Genomic DNA, 26,413 nt, shown 5'->3' on the forward strand with positions numbered 1-26,413 from the left:
GCGGGTTCAGCCACCGCTACCCCAGCTGTGTTGTTTGACTCCTTCAATGGAGATGGAGGATTTGGGGACGAGGAAGATGATGATGAGGCAGCTGTAGATAGCTCACAGCAAGCAAGCGGGGAAACCATTTTCCCGACAGCCAGGAACTCTTTCTCACCATGGACCTGGAGCCAGTACCCCCCGAACCCACCCAAGGCTGCCTCCCAGACCCGCCAGGTATAGAAGGGACCTCTGGAGAGTGTACCTTTTAAAATAGTATACATGGTTTAAAAGCAAGCATGTTTAATGATTAATTTGCCCTGGCATTCACGGCTCTCCTGGATGTACTCCCAAAGCCTTTGCAAAAGGTTTCCGGGGAGGGCAGCCTTATTCCGTCCACCATGGTAGGACACTTTACCATTCCAGGCCAGTAGCACGTACTTGGGAATCATTGTAGAACAACGTATTGCAGTGTATGTTTGCTGGCGTTCAAACAACATCCGTTCTTTATCTCTCTGTGATATCCTCAGGAGAGTGAGATATCATTCATGGTCACCTGGTTGAAATAGGGTGCTTTTCTTAAGGGGACATTCAGAGGTGCCCGTTCCTGCTGGGCTGTTTTCCTGTGGTTGAACAGAAACGTTCCCTGCTGTTAGCCATGGAGGGGGGGAGGGGCTAGCCAGGCGGTGCGGGGAGGCAAAATGCAACCTTGGAACGAAAGCACACGTGCTATGATGTAATGTTAACAGCAAGGTTTACTATGAAAGAGTGTACCCATTGTTCTATAAAATGTGTCTTTTTAAAAACCACTGTCCCCCTTTTGTTTTCTCCACCAGCTGCATGTGTTTCAAGGATCACAGGATCTTCTCCTTCCCAGAGGCCAGTGAAGATTAAAAGGCGAAAAAAACGCACTCGCGATTAAATGTTCTCTGAGCTCATGCTGTCCTCCCACACTGAGAGCACAGAGGAATGCGTGGAGGCAGACAATGTCAGAGTGCAAGAAAGCACAAAATGACCGGGAAGAGAGGTGGCGGGCTGAAGAGAGAGCTGAAGCTGAAAGGTGGTGGCAGCATGATGAGAGGAGGCAGGATTCAATGCTGAGGCTGCTGGAGGATCAAACTAATATGCTCCAGCATATGGTTGAGCTGCAGAAAAGGCAGCTGGAGCACAGACCACCGCTACAGCCCCTGTGTAACCAACCACCCTGCTCCCCAAGTTCCACAGTCTCCTCACCCAGACGCCCAAGAACGCAGTGGGGGGGGACCTCCGGCCACCCAGCCACTCCACCCCAGAGGATTGCACAAGCAACAGAAGGCTGGCATTCAATAAGTTTTAAAGTTTTAAACTTTTAAAGTGCGGTGTGGCCTTGTCCTTCCCTCCTCCACCACCCCTCCCGGTGCATCTCTCCTCCACCACCCCTCCCGGGCTACCTTGGCAGTTATCCCCCTATTTGTGTGATGAATTAATAAAGAATGCATGAATGTGAAGCAACAATGACTTCACTGCCTGTGCAAGCGATGATCGAAGGGAGGAGGGGAGGGTGGTTAGCTTACAGGGAAGTAGAGTGAACCAAGGGGAAGGAGGTTTCATCAAGGAGGAACAAACAGAACTTTCACACCATAGCCTGGCCAGTCATGAAACTGGTTTTCAAAGCTTCTCTGATGCACACCGCGCCCTCCTGTGCTCTTCTAATTGCCCTGGGGTCTGGCTGCACGTAACCAGCGGCCAGGCGATTTGCCTCAACCTCCCACCCCACCATAAACGTCTCCCCCTTACTCTCACAGAGATTGTGGAGTGCACAGCAAGCAGTAATAAGAGTGGGAATATTGGTTTTGCTGAGGTCTAAGCGAGTCAGTAAACTGCGCCAGCGCGCCTTTAAACGTCCAAATGCACATTCTACCATCATTCTGCACTTGCTCAGCCTGTAGTTGAACAGCTCCGGACTACGTCCAGGCTTGCCCGTGTATGGCTTCATGAGCCATGGCATTAAGGGGTAGGCTGGGTCCCTAAGGATAACTATAGGCATTTCAACATCCTCAACCGTTATTTTCTGGTCTGGGAAGAAAGTCCCTTCCTGCAGCTTTTGAAACAGACCAGAATTCCTGAAGATGCGAGCGTCATGTACCTTTCCTAGCCACCCCAAATTGATGTTGGTGAAACATCCCTTGTGATCCACCAAGGCTTGCAGCACTATTGAAAAGTACCCCTTGCGGTTTATGTACTCGCCAGCTTGGTGCTCCGGTGCCAAGATAGGGATATGGGTTCCGTCTATGGCCCCACCACAGTTAGGGAATCCCATTGCAGGAAAGCCATCCACTATGACCTGCACATTTCCCAGGGTCACTACCCTTGATAGCAGCAGATCTTTGATTGCGTTGGCTACTTGCATCACAGCAGCCCCCACAGTAGATTTGCCCACTCCAAATTGATTCCCAACTGACTGGTAGCTGTCTGGCGTTGCAAGCTTCCACAGGGCTATCGCCACTCGCTTCTCAACTGTGAGGGCTGCTCTCATCTTGGTATTCATGCACTTCAGGGCAGGGGAAAGCAAGTCACAAAGTTCCATGAAAGTGCCCTTACGCATGAGGAAGTTTCGCAGCCACTGGGAATCATCCCAGACCTGCAACACTATGCGGTCCCACCAGTCTGTGCTTGTTTCCCGGGCCCAGAATTGGCGTTCCACCGCATGAACCTGCCCCATTAGCACCATGATGCCCACATTGTCAGGGCCCGTCCTTTGAGAGAAGTCTGTGTCCATGTCCTCATCACTCTCGTCAACGCACTGACGTCGCCTACTCGCCTGGTTTCGCTTTGCCAGTTCTGGTGCTGCATATACTGCTGGACAACACACGTGGTGTTTAATGTGCTCCTAATTGCACAAGTGATCTGAGCGGGCTCCATGCTTGCCATGGTATGGCGTCTGCACAGAAAAAAGGGGCGGAACGATTGTCTGCCATTGCTCTGACGGAGGGAGAGGTGACTAACGACATGGCTTACAGGGAATTACATGGCTTACAGACAATCCAGGAAGTTTTTGGAAAGCATAGGGGACAATTTCCTGGCGCAAGTGCTAGAGGAGCCAACTAGGGGGGGCGCTTTTCTTGACCTGCTGCTCACAAACCGGGTAGAATTAGTGGGGGAAGCAAAAGTGGATGGGAATCTGGGAGGCAGTGACCATGAGTTGGTTGAGTTCAGGATCCTGACGCAGGGAAGAAAGGTAAAACAGCAGGATACTGACCCTGGACTTCAGGAAAGCAGACTTCGACTCCCTCAGGGAACGGATGGCCAGGATCCCCTGGGGGACTAACTTGAAGGGGAAAGGAGTCCAGGAGAGCTGGCTGTATTTCAAGGAATCCCTGTTGAGGTTACAGGGACAAACCATCCCAATGAGTCGAAAGAATAGTAAATATGGCAGGCGACCAGCTTGGCTTAACGGTGAAATCCTAGCGGATCTTAAACATAAAAAAGAAGCTTACAAGAAGTGGAAGGTTGGACATATGACCAGGGAAGAGTATAAAAATATTGCTCGGGCATGTAGGAATGAAATCAGGAGGGCCAAATCGCACCTGGAGCTGCAGCTAGCGAGAGATGTCAAGAGTAACAAGAAGGGTTTCTTCAGGTATGTTGGCAACAAGAAGAAAGCCAAGGAAAGTGTGGGCCCCTTAATGAATGAGGGAGGCAACCTAGTGACAGAGGATGTGGAAAAAGCTGATGTACTCAATGCTTTTTTTACCTCTGTTTTCACTAACAAGGTCAGCTCCCAGACTGCTGCGCTGGGCATCACAAAATGGGGAAGTGATGGCCAGCCCTCTGTGGAGATAGAGATGGTTAGGGACTATTTAGAAAAGCTGGACGTGCACAAGTCCATGGGGCCGGACGAGTTGCATCCGAGAGTGCTGAAGGAATTGGCGGCTGTGATTGCAGAGCCATTGGCCATTATCTTTGAAAACTCGTGGCGAACCGGGGAAGTCCCGGATGACTGGAAAAAGGCTAATGTAGTGCCAATCTTTAAAAAAGGGAAGAAGGAGGATCCTGAGAACTACAGGCCAGTCAGCCTCACCTCAGTCCCTGGAAAAATCATGTAGCAGGTCCTCAAAGAATCAATCTTGAAGTACTTGCATGAGAGGAAAGTGATCAGGAACAGCCAGCATGGATTCACCAAGGGAAGGTCATGCCTGACTAATCTAATCGCCTTTTATCATGAGATTACTGGTTCTGTTGATGAAGGGAAAGCAGTGGATGTATTGTTTCTTGACTTTAGCAAAGCTTTTGACACGGTCTCCCACAGTATTCTTGTCAGCAAGTTAAGGAAGTATGGGCTGGATGAATGCACTATACGGTGGGTAGAAAGCTGGCTAGATTGTCGGGCTCAACGGGTAGTGATCAATGGCTCCATGTCTAGTTGGCAGCCGTTGTCAAGTGGAGTGCCCCAGGGGTCGGTCCTGGGGCCGGTTTTGTTCAATATCTTCATAAATGATCTGGAGGATGGTGTGGATTGCACTCTCAGCAAATTTGCGGACGATACTAAACTGGGAGGAGTAGTAGATACGCTGGAGGGGAGGGATAGGATACAGAAGGACCTAGACAAATTGGAGGATTGGGCCAAAAGAAATCTGATGAGGTTCAATAAGGATAAGTGCAGGGTCCTGCACTTAGGACGGAAGAATCCAATGCACCGCTGCAGACTAGGGACCGAATGGCTAGGCAGCAGTTCTGCGGAAAAGGACCTAGGGGTGACAGTGGACGAGAAGCTGGATATGAGTCAGCAGTCTGCCCTTGTTGCCAAGAAGGCCAATGGCATTTTGGGATGTATAAGTAGGGGCATAGCGAGCAGATCGAGGGACGTGATCGTCCCCCTCTATTCGACATTGGTGAGGCCTCATCTGGAGTACTGTGTCCAGTTTTGGGCCCCACACTACAAGAAGGATGTGGATAAATTGGAGAGAGTCCAGCGAAGGGCAACAAAAATGATTAGGGGTCTAGAACACATGACTTATGAGGAGAGGCTGAGGGAGCTGGGATTGTTTAGCCTGCAGAAGAGAAGAATGAGGAGGGATTTGATAGCTGCTTTCAACTACCTGAAAGGGGGTTCCAAAGAGGATGGCTCTAGACTGTTCTCAATGGTAGCAGATGACAGAACGAGGAGTAATGGTCTCAAGTTGCAATGGGGGAGGTTTAGATTGGATATTAGGAAAAACTTTTTCACTAAGAGGGTGGTGAAACACTGGAATGCGTTGCCTAGGGAGGTGGTGGAATCTCCTTCCTTGGAAGTTTTTAAGGTCAGGCTTGACAAAGCCCTGGCTGGGATGATTTAACTGGGAATTGGTCCTGCTTCGAGCAGGGGGTTGGACTAGATGACCTTCAGGGGTCCCTTCCAACCCTGATATTCTATGATTCTATGAATTAAAATCAACAAAGGGAGTGGCTTTACATCAAGGAGAAACAAAAACAACTGTCACACAGAATGGCCCCCTCAAGGATTGAGCTCAAAACCCTGGGTTTACCAGGCCAATGCTCAACCCACTAAGCTATCCCTCCCTCTGGTATTTCAGGCAGGACTGAATCTCCATTAAAGTTTTCAAGGTGCCCCAGACAGACCTCACCAAAATGACTGTCGGCCGTTGATTTCACGGAGGGAGGGGGGAGAAAATGAATACAAAACAAATCTGGTCTATTTCTTGTTTTGATCCACTCCATCTATCTTTTACATCTTTGGCTGGCAGCAGACAGTGCAATAGGAAGAGCCATCCTCATCTCCTGCCTGCTCACCGTAAGATGGTACAATAGGACTGCCTGCAGGACTAAAGGGAATGACCTGGTCGAGTCACTCCTAATTTAGTCCCTGCGCCCATGTCTGCCCAGACGCTCCTGACCGACCTTACCGAGGCGACCAGGAGCACCTTGGACACGATGACTATGGTTTTCAGTCCTATTGCACTGTCTGCTGCCACAAGGCAATGGGTTGCTGCTGCTGCTGCTGTGTAGCAATGCAGTACCATGTCTGCCAGCACCCAGGAGACATAGTGACAGTGAGCTGAGCGGGCTCCATGTTTGCTGTGGTATGGCGTCTGCAAAGGTAACTCAGGAAAAAAAGCACGAAACGATTGTCTGCCATTGCTTTCACGGCGGGAGGGCCTGACGACATGTACCCAGAACCACCTGCGACAATGTTTTTTGCCCCATCAGGCATTGGGATCTCAACCCAGAATTCCAATGGGCGGCGGAGACTGCGGGAACTGTGGGATAGCTACCCACAGTGCAACAATCTGGAAGTCGACGCTAGCCTTGATACTGTGGAAGCACTCCGCCGAGTTAATGCACTTAGAGCATTTTGTGTGGGGACACACACAATCGACTATATAAAAACAATTTCTAAAAAAACGACTTCTATAAATTCAACCTAATTTCGTAGTGCAGACATACCCAAAGTAACCCACTTTGCAAACCATCCTTTATCCCTTCTTGCCCATTATCCCTTGCCCACCCCCACGAACTCACCATAATTGGGACTCGTGCTGACCTCTGTGTTAACCAAGGGACAGTGAGTAAGAGGTGAGTGTAAATTTTGTGATTCATGGCTGGGAACGCATTCACAGTACTGTCTCTGTTCATTGTTTCTTTGGCTTCTGCAGATGTGTCCTTGAAGACCCACTCCTCCGAACGAGCAAAGCACCTCCATCAGATAAGGCGGCAACCCAGAAGGAGTAAGAAGGATATGTTTCACAAAGTGCTGGAGTCAACAGATGCAGCACATAGCCAAACCAGAGCATGGAGGGAGACAATCAAAGATAGACTCAGGCTGGATAGCCATGAAAGGCCACAAGGGCAGAAGCAGATGATAAAGTTCCTGAAGGGCCAGACAGATGTTGAAGTCCCTCATTAACCTGCAATCTGAGCACATCTGTGCCCGACTCTCCCTCCAGGCACTACAGAACTCCAGTCCATGCCCTCCCCAACTTCCCCACCGCATTGCTCGCGTGTTCCTGGTCCCCCACAGTACTCTGTGCATTCCACACATAGAGACTGATTTTCCAACGAAAGCTGGAGTTACACCCAGCTGTGAGAGCCCTCCCCTGAGAGTGTTCCTCATTTTCACGTCCCCTATTTGATCAGAAGTTTGTTTTATCCCATTATTAAAGTTGAATCTTTTAAATAAAATGAGTCTTTATTTGTGACATACATACATCTCTCAAACACAGTGGCTATGGGTAGCAATATTTGCTCCTTGCAATTAATGATCAAGAAGCAAGTACTACAGGCAGCAACTAAACATTGCCTGGCCGAATGCATTACATAAAGATACATTACTGGGAATCAGTGTCAAAATGCTCCTTCAAAGCCTCCCTGATTCAAATACCCTCCCGCTACACGTCTCTAATTGCCTTTGTATCTGGCTGCTCAAAATCAGCAGCCAGCTGCTTGGCCTCAGTGGTCCACCCCTGGGGAAATTTTTCCCCCCTCACTTCACAAATATTATGCAGAGTACAGCAGGCCACAATGACCATCAGAATATTTTCCTCACTGAGATCTAACTGGCCAAAAAGACAGCGCCAGAAACCTTTTAACCAGCAAAAGGCATATTCAGTGGTCACTCAGCACTGCTGAGCCTGTTGTTAAAGTGCTTCTTGCTGTTGTCTAGACTCCCAGTGTAAGGCTTCATGAACCATGGGAGTAAGAGGCAGGCGGGGTCTCCAAGGATCATTATGGGCATTTCCTTATCCCCCATTAGAATCTTCAGATTTGGAACAAAGTCCCAGCATGCAGCTTTCTATACAGTCCAGTGTTTCGAAAGATGCATGCATTATGGATGTTCCCTGACCTCCCTACATTTATGACAGTGAAACAGCCATGGTGATCCACCAGCGCCTGCATGACCATGGAGTAGTAGCCCTTCTGATCGATGTACTCCATCACAAAATGGTTGCAGGCCAAATTTGGGACATGTGTTCCATCTATTGCCCTGCCACAGCTAAGGAATCCCATTGCCTCAAAGCCATGTATTATTTCCTGCACTTTACCAAGAGTCACAGTCCTTCATAGCAGGAGGCAATTAATGGCCCTGCACACTTGCATTACCAAAACCCATGGTGCATTTTCCGACTCCAAACTGATTTGTGACTGACTGGTAGCAGTCCAGAGTTGCCAGCTTCCACACAGCAATCACCATTCACTTTTCCACAGGGAAGGAAGCTCTCATTCTGGTGTCCTTGCACCACAGTGTTAGGGTGAGCTCCGCGCACAGTTCCAGGAAGGTGCAAAAGTTCAAAGGCACCCAAAAGTTCAAAGGCCACTGCTCGTCATCCCAGGCATGCATCATGATGCAATCCCATTGCTCAGTGCTTGTTTCCTGATCCCAGTACCAACAGTCCACTGTAGCAAGCTGATCCGTGAATGCCAGCAGCAATCTTGAGTTATTTTGTTTCCATGGCAGACAGCAGAACAGACACCACTGATTCACTCTGTTTCGCACCCCATGAAATACTGCAGTACCAGCAACATTGTGTTCATAATGCTCATCACCAGAATGGTCAGCAGCTCAGGATCCATGCTGTCAGGCAGAGACAGTGGGTACGCAGTTTACAAAGGCTGTTGAAAAATGGCACAAAACGAAGTAGGAAGCCCACGGAATGATGGAACGGAAACTGCAAGCACATCTCCATCATTCACCACGATCCGTTCCCAGAACTCCCAGTGGCAAAGGATGACAAGTTGCACAATGGGATAGCTACCCATGATGCAATGCTCTCTGTGTTGCTGCAAGAGCAACAACTGTGGACGCACTCAAGCCAACACAAAGAACACTATGTGGATGTGCTCTACCGATGTTATTTAAGTAACTTATGATCATCGACTTAATACTGTAGTGTGGACATGGCCTAAGTTGCTTAAAGCTTTTTAGACCTGAACTCCTGCCATTCTCCTCCCTGCTCTTAGTTAACACTCTTATGGCCAAAAGTCACCTGATGAACAATTTATGGAGCATACTATCCCAATGCCCCATGATAATCTCTTTTCATATTACTAAAATGTTATTTTCTGGTTCCAATAATCACTTACAACTAGCCTTATGAAAATTAAACACCATTTCTGATTCACTTAATTAACTTCATTTAACTATTCTAATGTTTCTTTTAAACAAAGGGGACATAGTCAAGGTATTTTCAAAAATTGTTTTAATGCCCTCCATTCATATTTTCTGAAAAGCATGAAATTGGGAGTTATTTTTCTACCATTATTGCTAGGCTGCTGGGATTAAAAAATACATTTGTTGGAAAAGAGATACGATCTTCACATACAGTAAATAAAGATACAGTAGGTAAAATTTTGGGCCAATTAACCTTTTAGTTATTTTATAATGTGGTGCACTATAAGTTAAAACAATTCACCTTAACTGTTCCTGAATTACTAAAGCTATGTCTATACTACAAGCACTATAGCAGCACAGCTGCAGCTATGCTGCCGTAGCAAAGACCGAAGGAGTTTTTCTATCGCTGTAGTAAATCCACCCCCTTGAGAATTCTTCCATCCACCCAAAGGTGTTCATACCAAGGCTTAGGTCAGTTTAACTACATTTCTCAGGGGTGTGAATTTTTCATCTAGCCTGTACACCAGGAAGGAAAATTATGCTGAAGTTTGAACATGTTAATATAAACTGTTTAAGAACAACTTCTCATTTCACTTTAAGCCCTTACTACATACTCAGAAAAATTAATCTCAAAACATTAACAAACTGACTAAGGGCTGATCTACACTGAAAATTTACATCTGCAAAGCTAAGTCTCTCAGGGGCATGAAAAATCCACACCCTTGACAGATGTAGCAAGGCCAACCTAACTCCAAGTGTAGACAGCACTACTTCTTCCATTAACCTAGCTACCACCTCCCAGAGAGCTGGATTAACTACAGTGACAGAAGAACCCCTCATCGCTGTGGTGAGTGTCTACACTAAAGCGCTGCTGATGTGCCTCTATCATTTTAAGTATAGACATAGCCTAGGCAAACAGGTTTGTTCTTCTCAAGTACTCTCATCTCTTCCTTTTCAGGATGAAAAAATTAATATGATCAGATTTGTGATCAACTAAAATGGTGCATTAGGATGGACAATGTGCATAAAAGTACTAAAACTATTTTTGTAAAAAAACCCAATATTTTAGTTTTGAATACTCTTAAAAAACCTTCAATTAAATGTGTAAACTTAACTTCAAAAAGATAAATGTCAATTATTTCCTTTTTAAAACAATTTATTGACGTTAACGCTAGCTGTGTTTACAATTACTTCTTTCATCATGTAACTAACTACTTTGGAGACATCCATTCCCCAAATGCCTGAAGTAAGTCCGAAGGGGGAAGTCCTCTAAATTATGCATTATGTTTTCTTTGTCCTACTTTAAACCATATTTACTATTTTCTTTGAATTAATCCAAAGTGAAAATTGATTCTCCTCCTCCTAGAGGAACAATTAGTAATGGAACAAAATTCCAAGAACACTGATGACTTTACAGCTTAATACTGAACTCTTTATTGCCATTCCAACTACAAACAAAGGAAACAAAAAAAACTTAACTCAACAAACACTAAGTTAAACATTAATTCCTGAAAACAGGTATGCCAAGTTTCACAGTTCACGTGTCTTCTATGTTTTAATAGGTTTTAGACTAAACTATACAGTTGTAACATTAAGCCACTCAAAATTCTTGGAGCAAAGAAGAGACAGGCACAATGCAATAAAACATGTTATAACTAAGATTACACTGGCTCACCGAAGAATGTGTTTCAACATCTGAGTTTGTGAAATTGCTTAACGCAACGTAGGAAAACTTCAGGGCCTGATTTTGAGAGAGGAAGAGCACCTATAGCACCTATTAGCTTTAAATGGTATAGGTGCTCAGTACATGTGATAATCAAGTCCTCAGTCTACAGTATTTCATAAATGAACAAGACAAATAAAATGAAAGGTTTAGAATACTTACGATGTAGCCGGCATAGTCTTCATTTTCAACGAAGGAATCATGAAGCCAGATAAACTCCTCATGTTGCCGAACAACAGAAAATTCATTTTGTTTAAAATTTGGTAAAGAACTCTGCAAAGAAGGGGGCTTTTTTCAGATTTAAGTATTCAGAAGTTTACACTACTATATCACGTTCTATAATCTCAATGCTGAAAAGTAGTCTACAACTAGAAGAACAGTAAAACCACCTTAAACTCGACTACAAGTAAGCTGCATCCTGAGTAAGTTTATCTTCTAAAGTTTTGTAAGATAAAAGTAATCTATTTTATAGTAGTAACATCATGAAAAGACAGTACCAATAAACCATCAAATCAAGCAATAAGTTACTTAGAAAATTAAAATGTAAACCTGAGGCAGAACATACTACTATCCTGAAGTATACTGTTCAAGTCTGTAGTGAATAATGGAGAAAACAATGTATACCACACTGAAAAATACAAGTGTGTGTAGAAAGGCTTGCCAATAATTTAACAAAGTAAGTGTGGGAATCACATGGTAAAACAGAGTAATCTATAGAGAATCTCAAGTAAGTTCTCTTAAGTAAGTTATGGTTTTACCTTTTAAATCAACATTTTTTGCATATACAACTTGAATTTTCTTTGTTGATTACTTGAGGCTGACAGTGTCTCTCTCATTTTTTAGTTAATTTATTACTCTTAAACTTCATCCAGATACAAGGCTGGGTTTACCTTGGTATGAACAGTGAATTTCACTTTGTCCCTCTCGCTAAGAGCATCTGAAATATCCACTTGCAGGGCAGCATCAGTCTGGAGATCTACATTTATTGCTCTAAGCTAAACAAAGAACATCAGTTTAGACTTAATAAAAACTAAACGAAAATAGCACTTCATTTCTCATTCAGCATGAGCTGATACTGCACTGATGGGCATCCTTACAACACAACAGATGGAAAGAACAAAACTACAAAATGTAAAAGAGCTAGTGAGAAAACAAATCCAACCCACATTTCTTGCAGTGCACAACCATGCATGGCCATTTCATTTACTATGCTTCCTTGTTTGTGCCCTATTATTAGTATTTGCATTTCTCATTGTATATTGTTTGTTAACTTTCTCACAATTCAAAAAAGCAAAATACATTGTAAATTTTAAAGATTTTGAATTCTAAACAGACAGATGTTTTTTTCCCTAATTTTTACATTATTTTATTATTTACAAACACACAACTCTAAAGAGCATGTAATATGAATGGATAATTTTAAAGGTGCCCTCAAGAGGGAGAGGGGGACAGTTTATGCCTTTTGTTTTTTATGATATTCAAAGGAATGATTTATTTTTAAAAAGTCTTTTCAATTTTTTTTTTATTAAAAACTCATCTTGTCTACTTTAGAGAATATGGCTGGCCAGAGATGTGTTAGGATATGTGTAGAGTGGCTCTCATTTGAGGTTTCAATAAGTCAGCCTGAAGATTCTCATAATCTACTAAGAGGAAGTGGATCTAAAGATTCTATTTAGGCCAAATATTTCAATTTTTCAGTTAAGTCTGAACCAACAAAGGCAAAATTCACAGTCATGGCAGAAACTGCAGATCAGGTGCTTCACTCGTTCTAAGGAAAAACTAAAGCCAGAAGAACTAGATGGTGGACTTCAGCTTGAGTGCTGTGGCTAACAGCACTCCCTCCACCAACTAAGTCTCTCAGTAGGTGCCAAAAAAAGAAGAGTCTGGGCTCTGAAGACAAAAAGGGGGTGAACGATGGCTGCTGCCTTGCCTCTGGATTGCAGACTCCCCCACCCACAATGGCAAAAAAAATTCTTCCAGGAGTTACTGCTGTTCCTTATCTGATAGTGGAAGAAGAAAGAGGTAAGAAGGAGATCAAAGGAGAAGCAGGATCTAAATCGGGGTGGGCAATAATTTTCGCAGGGGGGGGCCACTCCACGAATTTTGGTAAGTTGCCACAGGCCGCACATTTCTACTATATTAATGGAGGGAGTGCGGGGTCTGGGGGGGAATTTGGGTGCAGGAGGGAGCTCCCGGCTGGTGCAGTGTGTTGGGGTGCAGGAGGGAATGAGGGGTATGGGCTCTGGGAGGGAGTTTGGGTGCAGGAGGAGGTTCTGACCTGGGACAGCGGATTGGGGTGCGGGAGGGGGTGCAAGGTGCAGGCTCTGGCCAGGAGGTGCTTACCACAGGCGGCTCCCAGCCAGCAGTGCAGCAGGGCTCAGAAAGGCTCCCTGCCGGCCACAGCCCCACGTTCCTCCCAGAAGCAGCTGCGGCCGACTGCTGCTGGCACGTCTCTGTGTGCCTCTTGGTGGGAGGGGGGCAGCGGGTCTCCGTGCGTTCCCCGTGCTCACAAGCACTACCCCTGCAGCTCCCATTGGGAGCAGGGGCAGTGCACGGAGCCACCTCCATCCCTGGCCACTTCCAGGAGCAGCATAGGGCCATGGCAGGCAGGCAGCATGCCTGAACACCCCGCTCCCCCGCAGGACTTTTAGCAGCTTGGACTCAGAGATGGCGAGGGGGCAGAGGAGGCCGGACAGAAATGTTAGACGGGCCACATCTGGCCCACGGGCCGTATTTTATCCACCCCTGATCTAAATGCTACTACCCAAGATAGTTGAAGTTGCACTGTGGTTTCTCCAGGAAAACCCAGATTTCCAGGTTACAGTCCCTTCCATCAGTGTGAGGTTGGAAGCCCAATCCCACTGAAGAGAAAACAAAGGGAACTCTGAGATAAGCACTGTATGCCCTTTCAATGGGAGTGGACAATCTAGAGTTATATCTTTAATTCACCCTGTAGATCATTCATACAATAAAGTAATTTGACACAAAATCTCCCCTCTAGTCCCTGCATGTGCAGGACATGTCTTGAATATGCTGGAGTATCTAGAGGACTGGGGCATTAGTATCCTTTTCCTTTAGAGATATAGGTCTCATGAAACTTCTAAAAATTAAAAAAAGATTTATACTTAAGCAAAGCTAATATCTATTTAGAAGTAAGTCTCACCTTGTACAATTTTGCAAAGCACAGGAGACTTGATTAAATAGTATTTATCACTGCTGTAAATTCATGTTGAAGGCTGAATCAGAGTTCTCATTCACAGTTTCAGATCCTTAATTATTGCAAGGAACAAACAGGCACCCAAACATTTTAAAAGTATGAAGATAATGATGCCTTTGAAACCTTCTCACGCATCATTATCTAATTATACCACCAATAACTTTTAGTTATTTGCAGTTTTTTATTTGTGATATTCATTTTTGGCTATAAGACAATTGGCTATTTTGTTTTTGTAGTTTCTACTGAAGTGTAAGGTTTTGTAGCAAAACATCCTTTCATACCATACCCACAGAGCAGCTTTTTCATAGAAAACTATAAAGACTGCAAGTCAAGTGGCAAAGCTCAAATTTCAAAATGGTTATGAAAATATTATCTCATGTTGTGTAACTACCAACTCTGTAGCATGTAAAAACAAATGTATAATTTTCTATGGAAGTCTCCTTAATGCCATTAATAGTTAATTTGTAGTACAGTGGATAAAAGACAAGTTTGGATTATTCAAATAAGACTTCTGTAAACTGACTTTCATGAGGACAGAACGAAGAAAAATCTGTTTTGTATAGTTTAATGCCAGAAGGGACCATCAGATTATCTATTTTAATCTGATCTCCTGCATATTACAGGCCATTAAATTTCACCCAGATACTCATATTTTGAGTCCAATGACTTTAGCTGAACTAAATTTAATTCTCAGGAGACTAAACTGCTGTGTGCTATAGGCAGACAACAAGAGACACCAAGGGTTTGTCTTCACTACGGGGGTAAATCAACCTAAATTACGCTACTCCAGCTATGTGAATAACGTAGCTGGAGTCGACGTAGCTTAGGTCATCTTACCCTGGTGTCTTCACTGCACTGCGCTGATGAGAGATGCTCTCCAGGGGTCAACCGGAAAGCACTCTGCCATCGATTTAGCGGGTCTTCAGTAGACCCGCTAAATCGCCCTGAGGTGCCACCAATCTCTGAGGTCTCTGCAATGGCAGGGAATTGATTAGGCAAGACATGCCCAGATGATCCTAGCAGATGATCTACACCCCATCCTATGACAAAGGCAGGAAAAAAAGCCAATGTCCCTGCCAATCTGTACTAACTTGCTTTGTTTTCTTTCACCATCTTTCCAAAGAGCCACACAAAACCAAAAATGGTGCAGTGTAGACTTCTAAGGTTCAGTGTGCTTTATACAATGCTTGGAATATCAAAGCTATTTTACTTTTATATTTTTTCCACTATATTAATGTTAAATGTAACTTTCTGAACACAAGCCACTATTTTAAGGACAAAAGTAAATAGGACAATTGCAAACAATAAGTAAGAACACACTGTTGTGATGGATGGCTTGCCCAACAGATAAAAATGTAGTTCCTCTATAAACCTTGGAGAGTTTAACAATATATTAAGTTATGCTACATTGCTTGCCTGGCAACAGGACCATTTATATTTGCAAAGGTAATGAAGCATTCTATAAATGGTATGAAAGACAATCAGAAAGCTGAAGGAACTTTGTGAGCCACTGTGCAACAAGAATACATTCTTTGTATTTTTGGGTATTGACTCAAAAACAATGCTGTCATGCCACAATAGTGAAGAAATTGCCCTACTCTATACATCACTACTTGAAAAAAAAAAATGACTATCAACAGATGGCTTATTGATAGAGGGGAGAAGGAGAAAGAAAAACCTGGGATACACTGCAGACTTTCACAGAGATGCTGAAAGTCTAAACCAACAGGTTGTGAAAAGCACTGGCAGCCTGATTTTAGATGGGCATGCAATTATGCCAAGTTGTACATAATGTTTCTATACTTCAGTTCATACTTTATGGCCACCAAGTAGATGTTCTTGTAAAGCAAAGTCAGTTAGAGAATCGCAAAAATAAAAGCTATTTTCTCTACTTTGAACACAAAAAAATCCAGCTTTTATTTAAAGTAACTGGAAGCTGAAAATAAGAGTAACTGCTTTTGGGGCACCTCAGAGAGAAGGAACCTGACCTCAGAAGAGGTTGGGTCAAGAGCAAAGTATCATCTTGGGCTCTCTCTCAAGGGCAAAGTAGGTTTCAAACACTACTGTGAGAAAGCTGGCACACCCTAGTCAAACTACTTGTGGAATGCCAGTTCTTGTTATTTCATACCATTTACAGTAACATCTACCCACGCATTGTTAAAAAATTAAGAGTGCTGTTGACATGACAATGTCTGAACTCTAGAGAGAGAAGGGGGTCGAGATACACAGTAAGGAAGTCAATCAACCTAATCAAAGGCTGGTGTATAGTCCTTCACTACAGAGCGTGGGATGACCTGTGCAAACACAGAAGGGTGATCCACAAAAAAAAAAAAAGTCCAGGGAAATACCAACTTACAAAAGAGCACTTGTTTTTACTATTGCCACAGAAAAGAGCTGCTATGGTTTTTAAGACTCAAATAGCCGAATCTGAGGCCAGGTCTACACTACACTACAGACCTCTCTCTCTATAACTATGTCACTCGGGGTATGAAAAATCCACATCCTTGAGCAACGTCGTTATACCAACCTAACCCTCCATGTAGACAGCGCTATGTCAATAGGAGAGCTTCGCCCATCGACATAGCTACCGCCTCTCGGGGAGGTGGATTAACTACACCAATGGGAGAAGCTCTCCCGTTGGCATAGGAGTGTCTTCACTAAAACGCTACAGCACTGCAGTTGCACCACTGTAGAGCTCTATGTGATGACAAGCCCTTCAGAACAGCTTGCCTGTGCTCCTTTCATTTATGATCACATTATGATCAACTACCAAGAATCTGCAAAGAGGCCTGGTAGTTAATGCTGGGGATTTAGATTCAGAATAAATAAGCAATGAAAAATGGGGTCTGAAAGTAACATCAGCAGAAAAGTTAAGGGAAGGGATGGTGATTATGTTGTTCTGTAATAATTATTTGGCACTGGATGCGAAAGGAAAAGAAAGAAGAGAGGCTCCTACTGGCCACTTCAAAAGGTATCCTGGAAGAGCTGCTTAATCAAGACCCAGGGGTTTCAAACACGCAGCCCCGAGGAGTTACTTCCTGCAGTCCGCCTTAGGTGCCGACTCCACCAGCAGCCAAGATCCCCTCACCCCCTGCCGCCCGCATCCCTGCTCCTCCTGTCACCAAGCAGCTGTTTGGCGGCGCTTAGGACTTTCCAGGACGGAGGGGGGAGGAGCGGGGATGCGGCGCGCTCAGGGGAGTAGGCAGAGAAGATGCAGGGATTTGGGGAAGGGGTTGGAATGGGGGCAGGGAAGGGGTGGGAAGAGGCAGAGCAGGGAAGACGTTGTTAGCTGGATCAGCAAAACATAACCCACCTCTGGCCCTGCTGCTGCCAGCTCCCACACAGATGCTCTGGGGAGGAGGGCAGGCAGGCTCTCCGAGCTGCTGTTTAAGGCAGTGTTTACAGTCACTCTCACTCTGGGGGTGGGGATGTCTGCTGCGTGCATTTCAATGAGCAGTTTCCACAGTTCGCTGAAGTTTACCCAAGTCAAACTGCCCAAGCTCAACAAACAGCCTTGCAGGTCCTCACTCCGGACCAAGCCATTGAGTTTGCTCTTCCTGCATCCCCAATCCTCCCCTCCAGCTATACCCCGACTCACACCAACCCTCGGCCAGCCCCTTCACCACTCTTCAAACCTCCCCTCCCTCAAGGAGGGCCAAACACACCCACCATTGAAATCCATCCCCATTGAGCCCATGCACAGTGTGAAATGCTGGGGGAGAAGGGAGCCGGGAAAGCAGCAGCAGCAGCCAGCCACTGGGAAAAGCCCTTTTCCTTTAACACTGGGAGGGAGGGAAAGGGAAGGCGAATCAGAGAGAAATATCACGGGGGGGGGGGGAGGGAGGGAAGGGAAGGGAACAGGGATCTTGGATTTTCCAGTTTACAAAAGCCAAGCCTGTTCCCCCACGCCTCTCACCCTCAACAATACCTGGGTGGGAAAAAAAATCCCCGAACCTCCTAGGGGACGCGGACACTTCAACACAGGTGCTGACTGCTGAGTAAATTCACTCAATAGAGTCCTACAACTCCCAGCATGCTCTACTCCACCTTGCACCGAGCTGCCGCCTTAGAGATGGAGCAAGGCATGCTGTGAGTAGTTGGGAAGAATGTTTGTTAAAAGCGGCAAAGTATTTTGTATGAATAGTTACTTTAAAAAGTTCCCGCCATTACAGCTATGTTGATAGACTATTAGTGTAGATCGGGGTCGGCAACCTATGGCATGCGTGCCAAAGACGGCACGCATGCCGATTTTTAATGGCATGCTGCTGCCTGTCGGGTCCCAGCCGCCGGCCCCGCTCATCCCGCTGCCGAACCCAGGCCGGCTGAGCAGGGCCGGGGCGAGGCCCCCAGCAGGCAGCAGCGTGCCATTAAAAATCCTGCCTGCCCCCTTCCCCCCGCTGGGGCAGGGTGAAGAAGCTTGATCCTGCCAGCTGCTGCTACAGGGCAGGCAAGGTCCCCTCTCCCACGCCTCTTCCTCCAGCGTGCTGGGTTCCTGCCCCTCCTCCTCTCCCTCCCGCCGACCAGCTGATGGCCCTTGCCAGGTAGGGGGAGAAGCGGAGCCAGAGCATGCTTCCTGCTCCAGGGAGGAGGCGGAGAAGAGGTGGGGTTCCGGACCTTGGGGAAGGGGGGTGGAATCAGGGCACATCCCCTCCAGCCCCCTGCCGTGAGCTGCTCTGGGCAGGGAGCACCCCCAGGACACTAGCCCACACCCACGGCCCTCTGCCCTGACCCCTGCATCCCCCTCTCACACCCCCCAGCCTCCTGCCCTGACCCCCACAAACCCCAGCCTCCTGCCCTGACCCTGCACCCCCCCGACAACCCCAGCCCTGACTGCAGCACCCCCACACACATACCCAGCCCCCCCGCACCCTATGCCCTGACTCTTGCACCCCCCACATTCCCACCCCCACCACCAAACAGGAGCTACTATACGTTGCTGACCCCTGGTGTATATCATCATGAGTGTTACTGACCACATAAGGAATAGTTTCAGGTGTTTATATTTTATTAAAACCCCTCTTCGCATTACAGTTTTAAAAAAGTTAATACATTGACTTTTAATAGTATACCATATTAATCTTCATTTTTTACTACACTTTTGTATCGTTGTATGAAAAGGTTTCAGCGATGAGGCCCTCGGGGCCAATATACTAGTCCTCATGTGGCCCTCATGATGATTTGAGTTTGAGATCCCTGGTCAAGACCCTTGACTAACACATTTTTAAAGGCATTAAATGAGACCGTACTATGAACATGTTACTACAGGAGCTTGTAGCAGTAGTGGGAGGGAAAATATAGAATTTTCTAAACAAGATCAGACTACTGGTATACTAAGGCCTGCAACTATGGCCATTATCTAATACTTCACAGAAGGGCAACCTATTTATTTCTAGAAATATCACACACATTCACTCTCTCTCTCACTTCTGCAGTGGCTGGCATTGTAAGTGCTCACTGATCATTCTCCCCAGCCTCCCTCTCTTATTTACTCTGCATTTTTCAGTAGGAATACTAAAAAGACTCTACAATACACTTGCCAAACAGTGCAAGTCCACAAGAGTAACAGTCCTTCCTGACCTCTTGTTAATTGCATTTTATGCTTCATGACCAAAACCAATTAAATCTTAACATGTATGCCTACATACCGTTATTGGTCAAAATTACCTGTCCCCCTTTAAAAACCCAGCTACGGTACCTAACTTTATGCCAGATGTGTCAAATATATGATTTGCATGATATATTTTTTTGTCTACATGGCATTTTCAGAAACTTAGCTTTCATTTTAAGAAGTTCCTAATTTTTATGGGGTTGTCTATATTAGCTATCACATGCTAGCTAACCCCAAACCAAGCATGACTTTTCCTCCCTCAATCTATCTGGTCAAGGTCAATTCTTCCTAAGAGACTGACTTAAGCCAAAACAATATGGACAATGGTTACACCACTTTAAGTGCATCGGCATTTTTCAATCAATCTAGTTAAACTGGTACATTTTTCTAACACAGAGAAGGTCCAGACAGGGAAGAAGAAGAGAAACAAAGGGCAGAAATAGGTGCAAGCCCAATGGCTAGAATATTTTCTAACTGATACTGAACACAAAAATGAGGTACCAAACTAAAAGTAAATGATTAAATAACAAAAATTCTGTTACTAAAAGTCCTAGTTGCACACATACTGTGGCACAAGCCTCCCATTGTTATCAGTGGGAGGTATGCTATAAACTGAAAAGAGAAGATAGTGCTAATATATTACCTAGGCCCTGGCCTATAATTAAAGATGGAATTCAGTGCTCTCCACCAAATCTGTCACCCCTGCTCAATGCAATAGAAGATTTAAGAAGCACATGTAGGAGAGAAAAAAAGATCTGAGTGGGAACTATACAGATGCAAAATATGAATCTCCTAAAATACAACTGAACCTGGATTAAACTACTTTTTACAAAAGCTATTTAAAAAAACACTTGAGTGGAGGGATTAGGGGAATATAAACAACAAGCTAAAGTATACTTGTTAAGCCGCGTTGTTTCTATCCTGAGAGGAGAAGAATCCCAAACCATAATAGCATTTAAAAACCATCAAAACAAATCAGTGTCGGTAACGGCATTTAGATACCCGGACCGTTATGGAGGCGAGGAGTTATGACCAAGGGTACACAACTGGAACTAAGATTCAGGTAAAATGCACACACAAGCCCAAGAGAAAAACGCCGCCACCACCACCACCACCACCACACCCCCACCGCGTACCCCAGTGTGAGGGGCCCAGGAACTCGCAGATCAGACCCACAACCCAGACACAGGGGCCCCGGATCCTGCAAAACAGAACCGCCCCCGCCCAGCCAGGGACCCTCAGGACAGAGCCGCAGCCCTCCTACCGGGTGCCAGGCGCCGGCAGGGCAGGGCAGGGCCCGGTCCCCAGCTGCCAGCGGCCTGGGAGCCCCCGGGGCAGATGCACTTACTCCTCTGTCCTCTTCGGAGAGGAAATCTGGGCCGTCGTCCGAGCCTTCCTGCTCCGGGGGGAGACAAAGCGCACAGGTTAGTGACCCGGCCACACGCCCCTCCCGCCCGACTCCCAGCGGCGCCCGCAGTCGCCCAGACACCCACCATCATGGCTGCTCCCCGCGCTCCCTCCCTCCGCAAGCGCAGGCCCAGCCCGCCGGGCAGCCCGGAGCCGAGGGGAGGGGCCGGGCGGAGCTAAAGCGGGAGGCGGAGGCTGCTGTTGAGCCAGTGCGCTCCTCGGTCGGCCCTTCTGGGCGGGCCCGCAGCTCCCGCAGAGAGCAGCAGGGGCGCCGAGGGAGCCCTGAGGCGAGGCCAGGGACCCGGGTGCGTGGCTGGCGCCCACGCTGCAGGGGCAGGGTGTAGGGAGCGCTGAGGCGAGGGCCTCCATAGCCGGATAAGCGGCACTCCTGCACCCTTACTGCTAACAATGGGTTTCAGAGTAGCAGCCGTGTTAGTCTGTATTTGCAAAAAGAAAAGGAGTATTTGTGGCACCTTAGAGACTAACCAATTTATTTGAGCATAAGCTTTCGTGAGCTACAGCTCACCTTATCCGATGAAGTGAGCTGTAGCTCAGGAAAGCTTATGCTCAAATAAATTGGTTAGTGTCTAAGGTGCCACAAGTACTCCTTTTCTTTTTGCAAATACAGACTAACACGGCTGCTACTCTGAAAAGAGTCCTGTGACACCTGATAGACTAACAAAAGTATTGGTGCATATGCTTTTGTGGGTGAATACCCACTTCGTCAGATGCATGGAACAGAGTATTTCAGCACCAGTGACAAATATAGAGGAGAAATAAACTTTCTGTTCTTACTTGAGATACCCCATTTTATGCATCCCAGGATTGTATTAGGTGTTTTGGCCACAGCATCACACTGGGACCTCTTGGTCAGGTGATAGTGCACCACAAACCCCCAAATCTTTTTCGGAGTCACTGCTTCTTAGGATAGCATCCCCCATCCTGTAAATATGGCCTACATTCTTTGTTCTTTGGGTTAGGCTCTCCCCTCACCCCGAGTCTTCTTTTCTCAAGATTAAACATGCCCAGTTTGTTTAACCTTTCCTCATAGGTCAAGTTTTCTAAACCTTCGATCATTTTTGTCCCTCTGGACTCTCTCCAATTGGCCACATTTTTCCAAATTGGACACAGTACTCCATTTGAGCCCCCACCAGCACCAAGTAGAGTGGGCCAACTATCTAGAATGTCTTACATACACCACTGGACTTCCACCCAGGGAGCTAATATTTTAACCAAAAACTCCCACCCGCAGGCGCCAGCTTCCTCTGGGGTCCGAGGGTACTCAACCCCCCGCTCAGCCCCCAGGCCCTGCCCCAAACCCACCCCACCTCTTCCGACCTATTCTATGGACATCTTACATGACACCTTTTAGATACAAATTATGAAATTAGTGAGTTGGGGTACACTGACCTGGTCAGGCCAGCTGAAACTCACTACCAGATACTGGTAAGCCCCTTTCCCTCTTGCACTGGGATACTGTAGGGCAGTGGTTCTCAAAGCCAGTCTGCCGCTTGTTCAGGGAAAGCCCCTGGTGCGCCGGACTGGTTTGTTTACCTGCCATGTCCGCAGCTTCGACCGATCGCGGCTCCCACTGGTCGCGGTTCGCCGCTCCAGGCCAATGGGAGCTGGGAGAAGGGCGGCCAGCACGTCCTTTGGCCCGCGCCGCTTCCCGCAGCCCGCATTGTTCCTTCCCTGAACAAGCAGCGGACCGGCTTTGAGAACCACTGCTGCAGGGTTATACCAACCCCTCAGCCCCCACATTATTTTTGCCCCCCAAAACATACATCGACACCTTGCTCTTCATCCCACTCCCAGGCATGGGTGACAGATGCAGAGTTCTCCCCCTTTCCATGTCTGGTATTCCAAGATGGATGAGGGAGGAGCAGAAAGCAGCCTGACCCATTTTTCAGAAGAAAGGAGGGAGGGAGCAGAGTTGCCAGGCTCTTTCTGTTCCCTCTAGCCACCCTTGTGAAAATGACATCAGTTCCTTCCTTTTCTCCCATCCCTACCCAAAAACTCCTGCCAGGAGAGCTCTGCCTGCATTGTGCAGCAGTTCTGATTGGCTGCTCTTCCCCAGAAGGTGAGGAAATGGGAAAAGCAGCAGCCTGTGACAATCAGACAGACAGCCTGTCCATTAGCCCGCCCCTGCCATAATACACTTGTGTTGGGTGTTGGACATTTTAGGTAGGGTGACCATATTTCCCTAAACTGAAAATGGAACACTGGGTAAGAGATGGTCAGTGCTCTGGGGAGGTTACTTACAGTACACACACAAAAAATAAGGTAGTTTAATATATTTTATATATACAGTAAAAGATTTGTTATCTGGCATCTTGTGGGAATGGGAGGTGGGGGGTGCCAGTTAGTCAAATATTCTGGTTTACTAAGAGTTATACTTACCAATAGAATACCAATTTTCAAAGAATTAGAATAAAACAAAATAAATAAAGTATAAAATAGAGGTACTCAACAATCCAGTAGCAGTACTGCACTGCAGAGTGGTTGGTTTCTTAAAGCACTTAGGTGTATACAGGTAAAGTTTTCTATACAGTAGGTTATCTTATGACACTACATATCACTATGGGCAGCGCATGACGTACACCCAGATCACTAAAAATACACTTAACAGTAAAACTAGACTGAACATAATTTAATCTTTCTTTGATGATTCAGAAGGCATTTCACAATCTTGCAGGTCTCAGGGTCATCATTATCAACATCAATTATTGTAGCTGTAGAAGGTGTAGGAGATTGGTCTGAATCTGTACTGACCCTATGACACACCCTGGAAGCTGCTTTTTTGAATAAATTCCCGATGTCAGCTTGCTTAATTGTCTTCTGCCTCTTTTGCATAGAGGTAGAGTGCAGAACGTGCAACTGCATAACCTCCTGGGCAGTATAACATGGCTGTCTTTTTGCGAATTTAATTATTGTATCAAAAACTGAAACAGCCTTTCCCCAAGTTATTTTTTCCTCTTCACTAAAATCTTCTTCTTCACTGTCTCTATCAGTGTCCTTTGACTTTTCAGGATTCAAAGCATTCTCTATTATTTGTGTATCAGTAACAGTATGTACCACTTCAACCTCCTTGTCAGCTTCAACCCACTCTTATATCCCACTTTCATGATGTTTGTAGATGGGGTGAAGAAGCAGTATCCTTCACCATTTCAAGAATTTGTGTGAATGTATTTTTTCTAACTCTTACTTTAAAGCCTTCAAATTCCTCCTAATCAGAAGACACTTCTGCAAATATAACACTAGGCCACAATCTTATCCAAGCTCTCCTTAATGTTTCACTTAAAAGAATTCCAGACACAAGCAACATTAAAAATTGCATCTTTTATGTTTATAACGAGATTGAAAGTCCTGTAAAATGCCTTCATGATTGATAAACTTTCTCAGGAAATCTCTTCTGTAATAACATTTCATATTCTGGATAATGCCCTGGTCCATAGGTTGAATCAATGAAAAAGCATTGGAAGGCAGGAAGATGGTAAAAATATTACCACACACTAACTGTGTTTCATGGGATTGAGCTCTACAATTGTTTAGCAATAGAATAATTTTGCTATCTTCAGGTAAGCCTATTTTTCTAAAATGTTCTTTCACTGCAGGTACAAAAATATGATGAAACCAATCATAAAAACTTTCTTTGTCCATCCATGAATTACCTTGCGCTTTGTAAACAACAGGTAAATGTGCAACACCTTTGAAAGCTCTAGAACAATTATATTTTCCAGTCACCAAAAGTTTTATTTTATGCAAGCCTGCAGCATTAGCACCCATAAGAGCGGTTAGTCTGTCTTTATTCTGCTTTAAACCAGCACACTAGATTCCCTTGCACCTGCTAGGGTAGATTTGGCAAGCATCGCCAAAATCAGCCAGTTTCATCAGCATTAGAAATTTGTTCAGGGGATAGATCATGTTCAGCAGTTAAATTTTTTAAAGGTTCACAATATTTTTCTGCAGCTTCATGGTCAGCCAGTTTATGTTCACCAGAAACAGGTAACTTTCTAATGCCATGACAAAGTTTAAAACATGAAAGCCATCCATCAGAAAATGCACATGGCTCAGACAATTGCATTTGCTTATAATAATCTTTTGCCTTTTCAACGAGCATTGGGCTGGAGATAGGGGCACCCTCCGATAGTTTCAATGAAAACCATTAATATAAAACACGAACTAGCTGCTCTAATTTAGGCATACACAGAGAACAGCATTGTTCAATAGCTTTATTTGACTCACAACTAGCAAAAAATTTGAGCAATTGTCCGTTCTGAGCCTTGATGCTGTATATAGTGGATGAGCCAACATTGTACTTTTGCATCAAAACATTCCTATTCTCACCCTTTTCAAGACGTGTACAAATATCTCTTTTCTGTTTTAATGTCAACACAACTCTCTTACGCTTCTCTCCTTTGCTTTTGGTTGGTATTTTGGATGCCATAATGGTAGGGTGGTGTTGATATTTTACAATAAACACAGGACAATACACTCAGTAATAAATTGACCGATCACAATGGCAGATACAAACAGAAAGAACAACATTCGGCTCTTCTCGGCTAACTCGAGCATAGTCCGACTGTTCTCAGAAATACTCAGGTCCCGAATAGCTTCGGCACCAATTCTGGTTAGCTTTGGCATTGGTCCTGGTTACTAGATTGAAGATTAGGTTTGCCAACTTTCTAATAGCACAAAACCAAACATCCTTGGCCCGCCCCAACCCTTCCCTTCCCTCCACCACCCTCACTCACTCGCTCATTTTCACCGGGCTGGGGCAGGGGGTTGGAATGTGGGAGGGGGTGAGGGCTTAGCCTTTGGCTGGGGGTGTGGGCTCTGGGGGGGTGCCAGGAATGAGGGGTTTGGGGTGCAGAAGGGAGCTCCAGGCTGGGGGATGGGACCAAGGGGTTCGGCATGTAAGAGGTGGCTCCGAGCTGAGGCGGGTGTTGGGGCGTGAGAGAGGGTATAGGCTCTGGGATGGGGGTGTGGGTGCGGGCTCTGGGGTGGGGTTGGGGCTGAGGGGTTCAGACTGTGGGAGGGGGCTTCGGGCTGAGTCTGGAGGTGTGGGGGGAGTACAGGCTCTGGGCTGGGGGTGTGGGCTCCGGGATGGGGCCAGAAGTGAGGGGTTCATGGTGCGGGAGGTGAATCCAGGCTGGGGCAGGGGGTTGGGTGCAGGGGGGCCTGAGGGCTCCGGCTGGAGGTGTGGGCTCTGGGGTGGGGCCAAGGATGAAAGGTTTGGGATGCAGGAGGGGGCTCAAGCAGGGGCCAAGGGGTTCCGAGTGCAGGAGTGGGTACAGGGCACAGGCTCTGGGAAGGAGTTTGGGTGCAGGAGGGAGTTTGGGGCACAGGGGTTTCAGGGTGCCGGATCCAGGCGGCACTCACCTCAGGTGGCTC

At 46.0% G+C, this 26,413-nt stretch overlaps 1 protein-coding gene across 1 annotated transcript in view; it reads right to left on the reverse strand.

Annotated features, from left to right (window-relative positions):
* The window catches only part of SNX6 (sorting nexin 6), a 63,855-nt gene extending 38,192 nt beyond the window's left edge, over positions 1 to 25,663 (reverse strand). The window contains exons 1-5 of the mRNA XM_077819993.1: positions 25,550 to 25,663; positions 21,106 to 21,195; positions 20,961 to 21,008; positions 11,678 to 11,782; positions 10,950 to 11,060 (exon numbers count right to left, since the gene is read on the reverse strand). Of these exons, the coding sequence (XP_077676119.1) occupies positions 10,950 to 11,060; positions 11,678 to 11,782; positions 20,961 to 21,008; positions 21,106 to 21,195; positions 25,550 to 25,663 (468 nt within the window). The remainder of the gene's footprint in view (positions 1 to 10,949; positions 11,061 to 11,677; positions 11,783 to 20,960; positions 21,009 to 21,105; positions 21,196 to 25,549) is intronic.
* Positions 25,664 to 26,413: the final 750 nt, after the last annotated feature.

This window comes from Eretmochelys imbricata, chromosome 6, assembly GCF_965152235.1.
Source record: "Eretmochelys imbricata isolate rEreImb1 chromosome 6, rEreImb1.hap1, whole genome shotgun sequence".
NCBI classification, from domain to species: domain Eukaryota; kingdom Metazoa; phylum Chordata; order Testudines; family Cheloniidae; genus Eretmochelys; species Eretmochelys imbricata.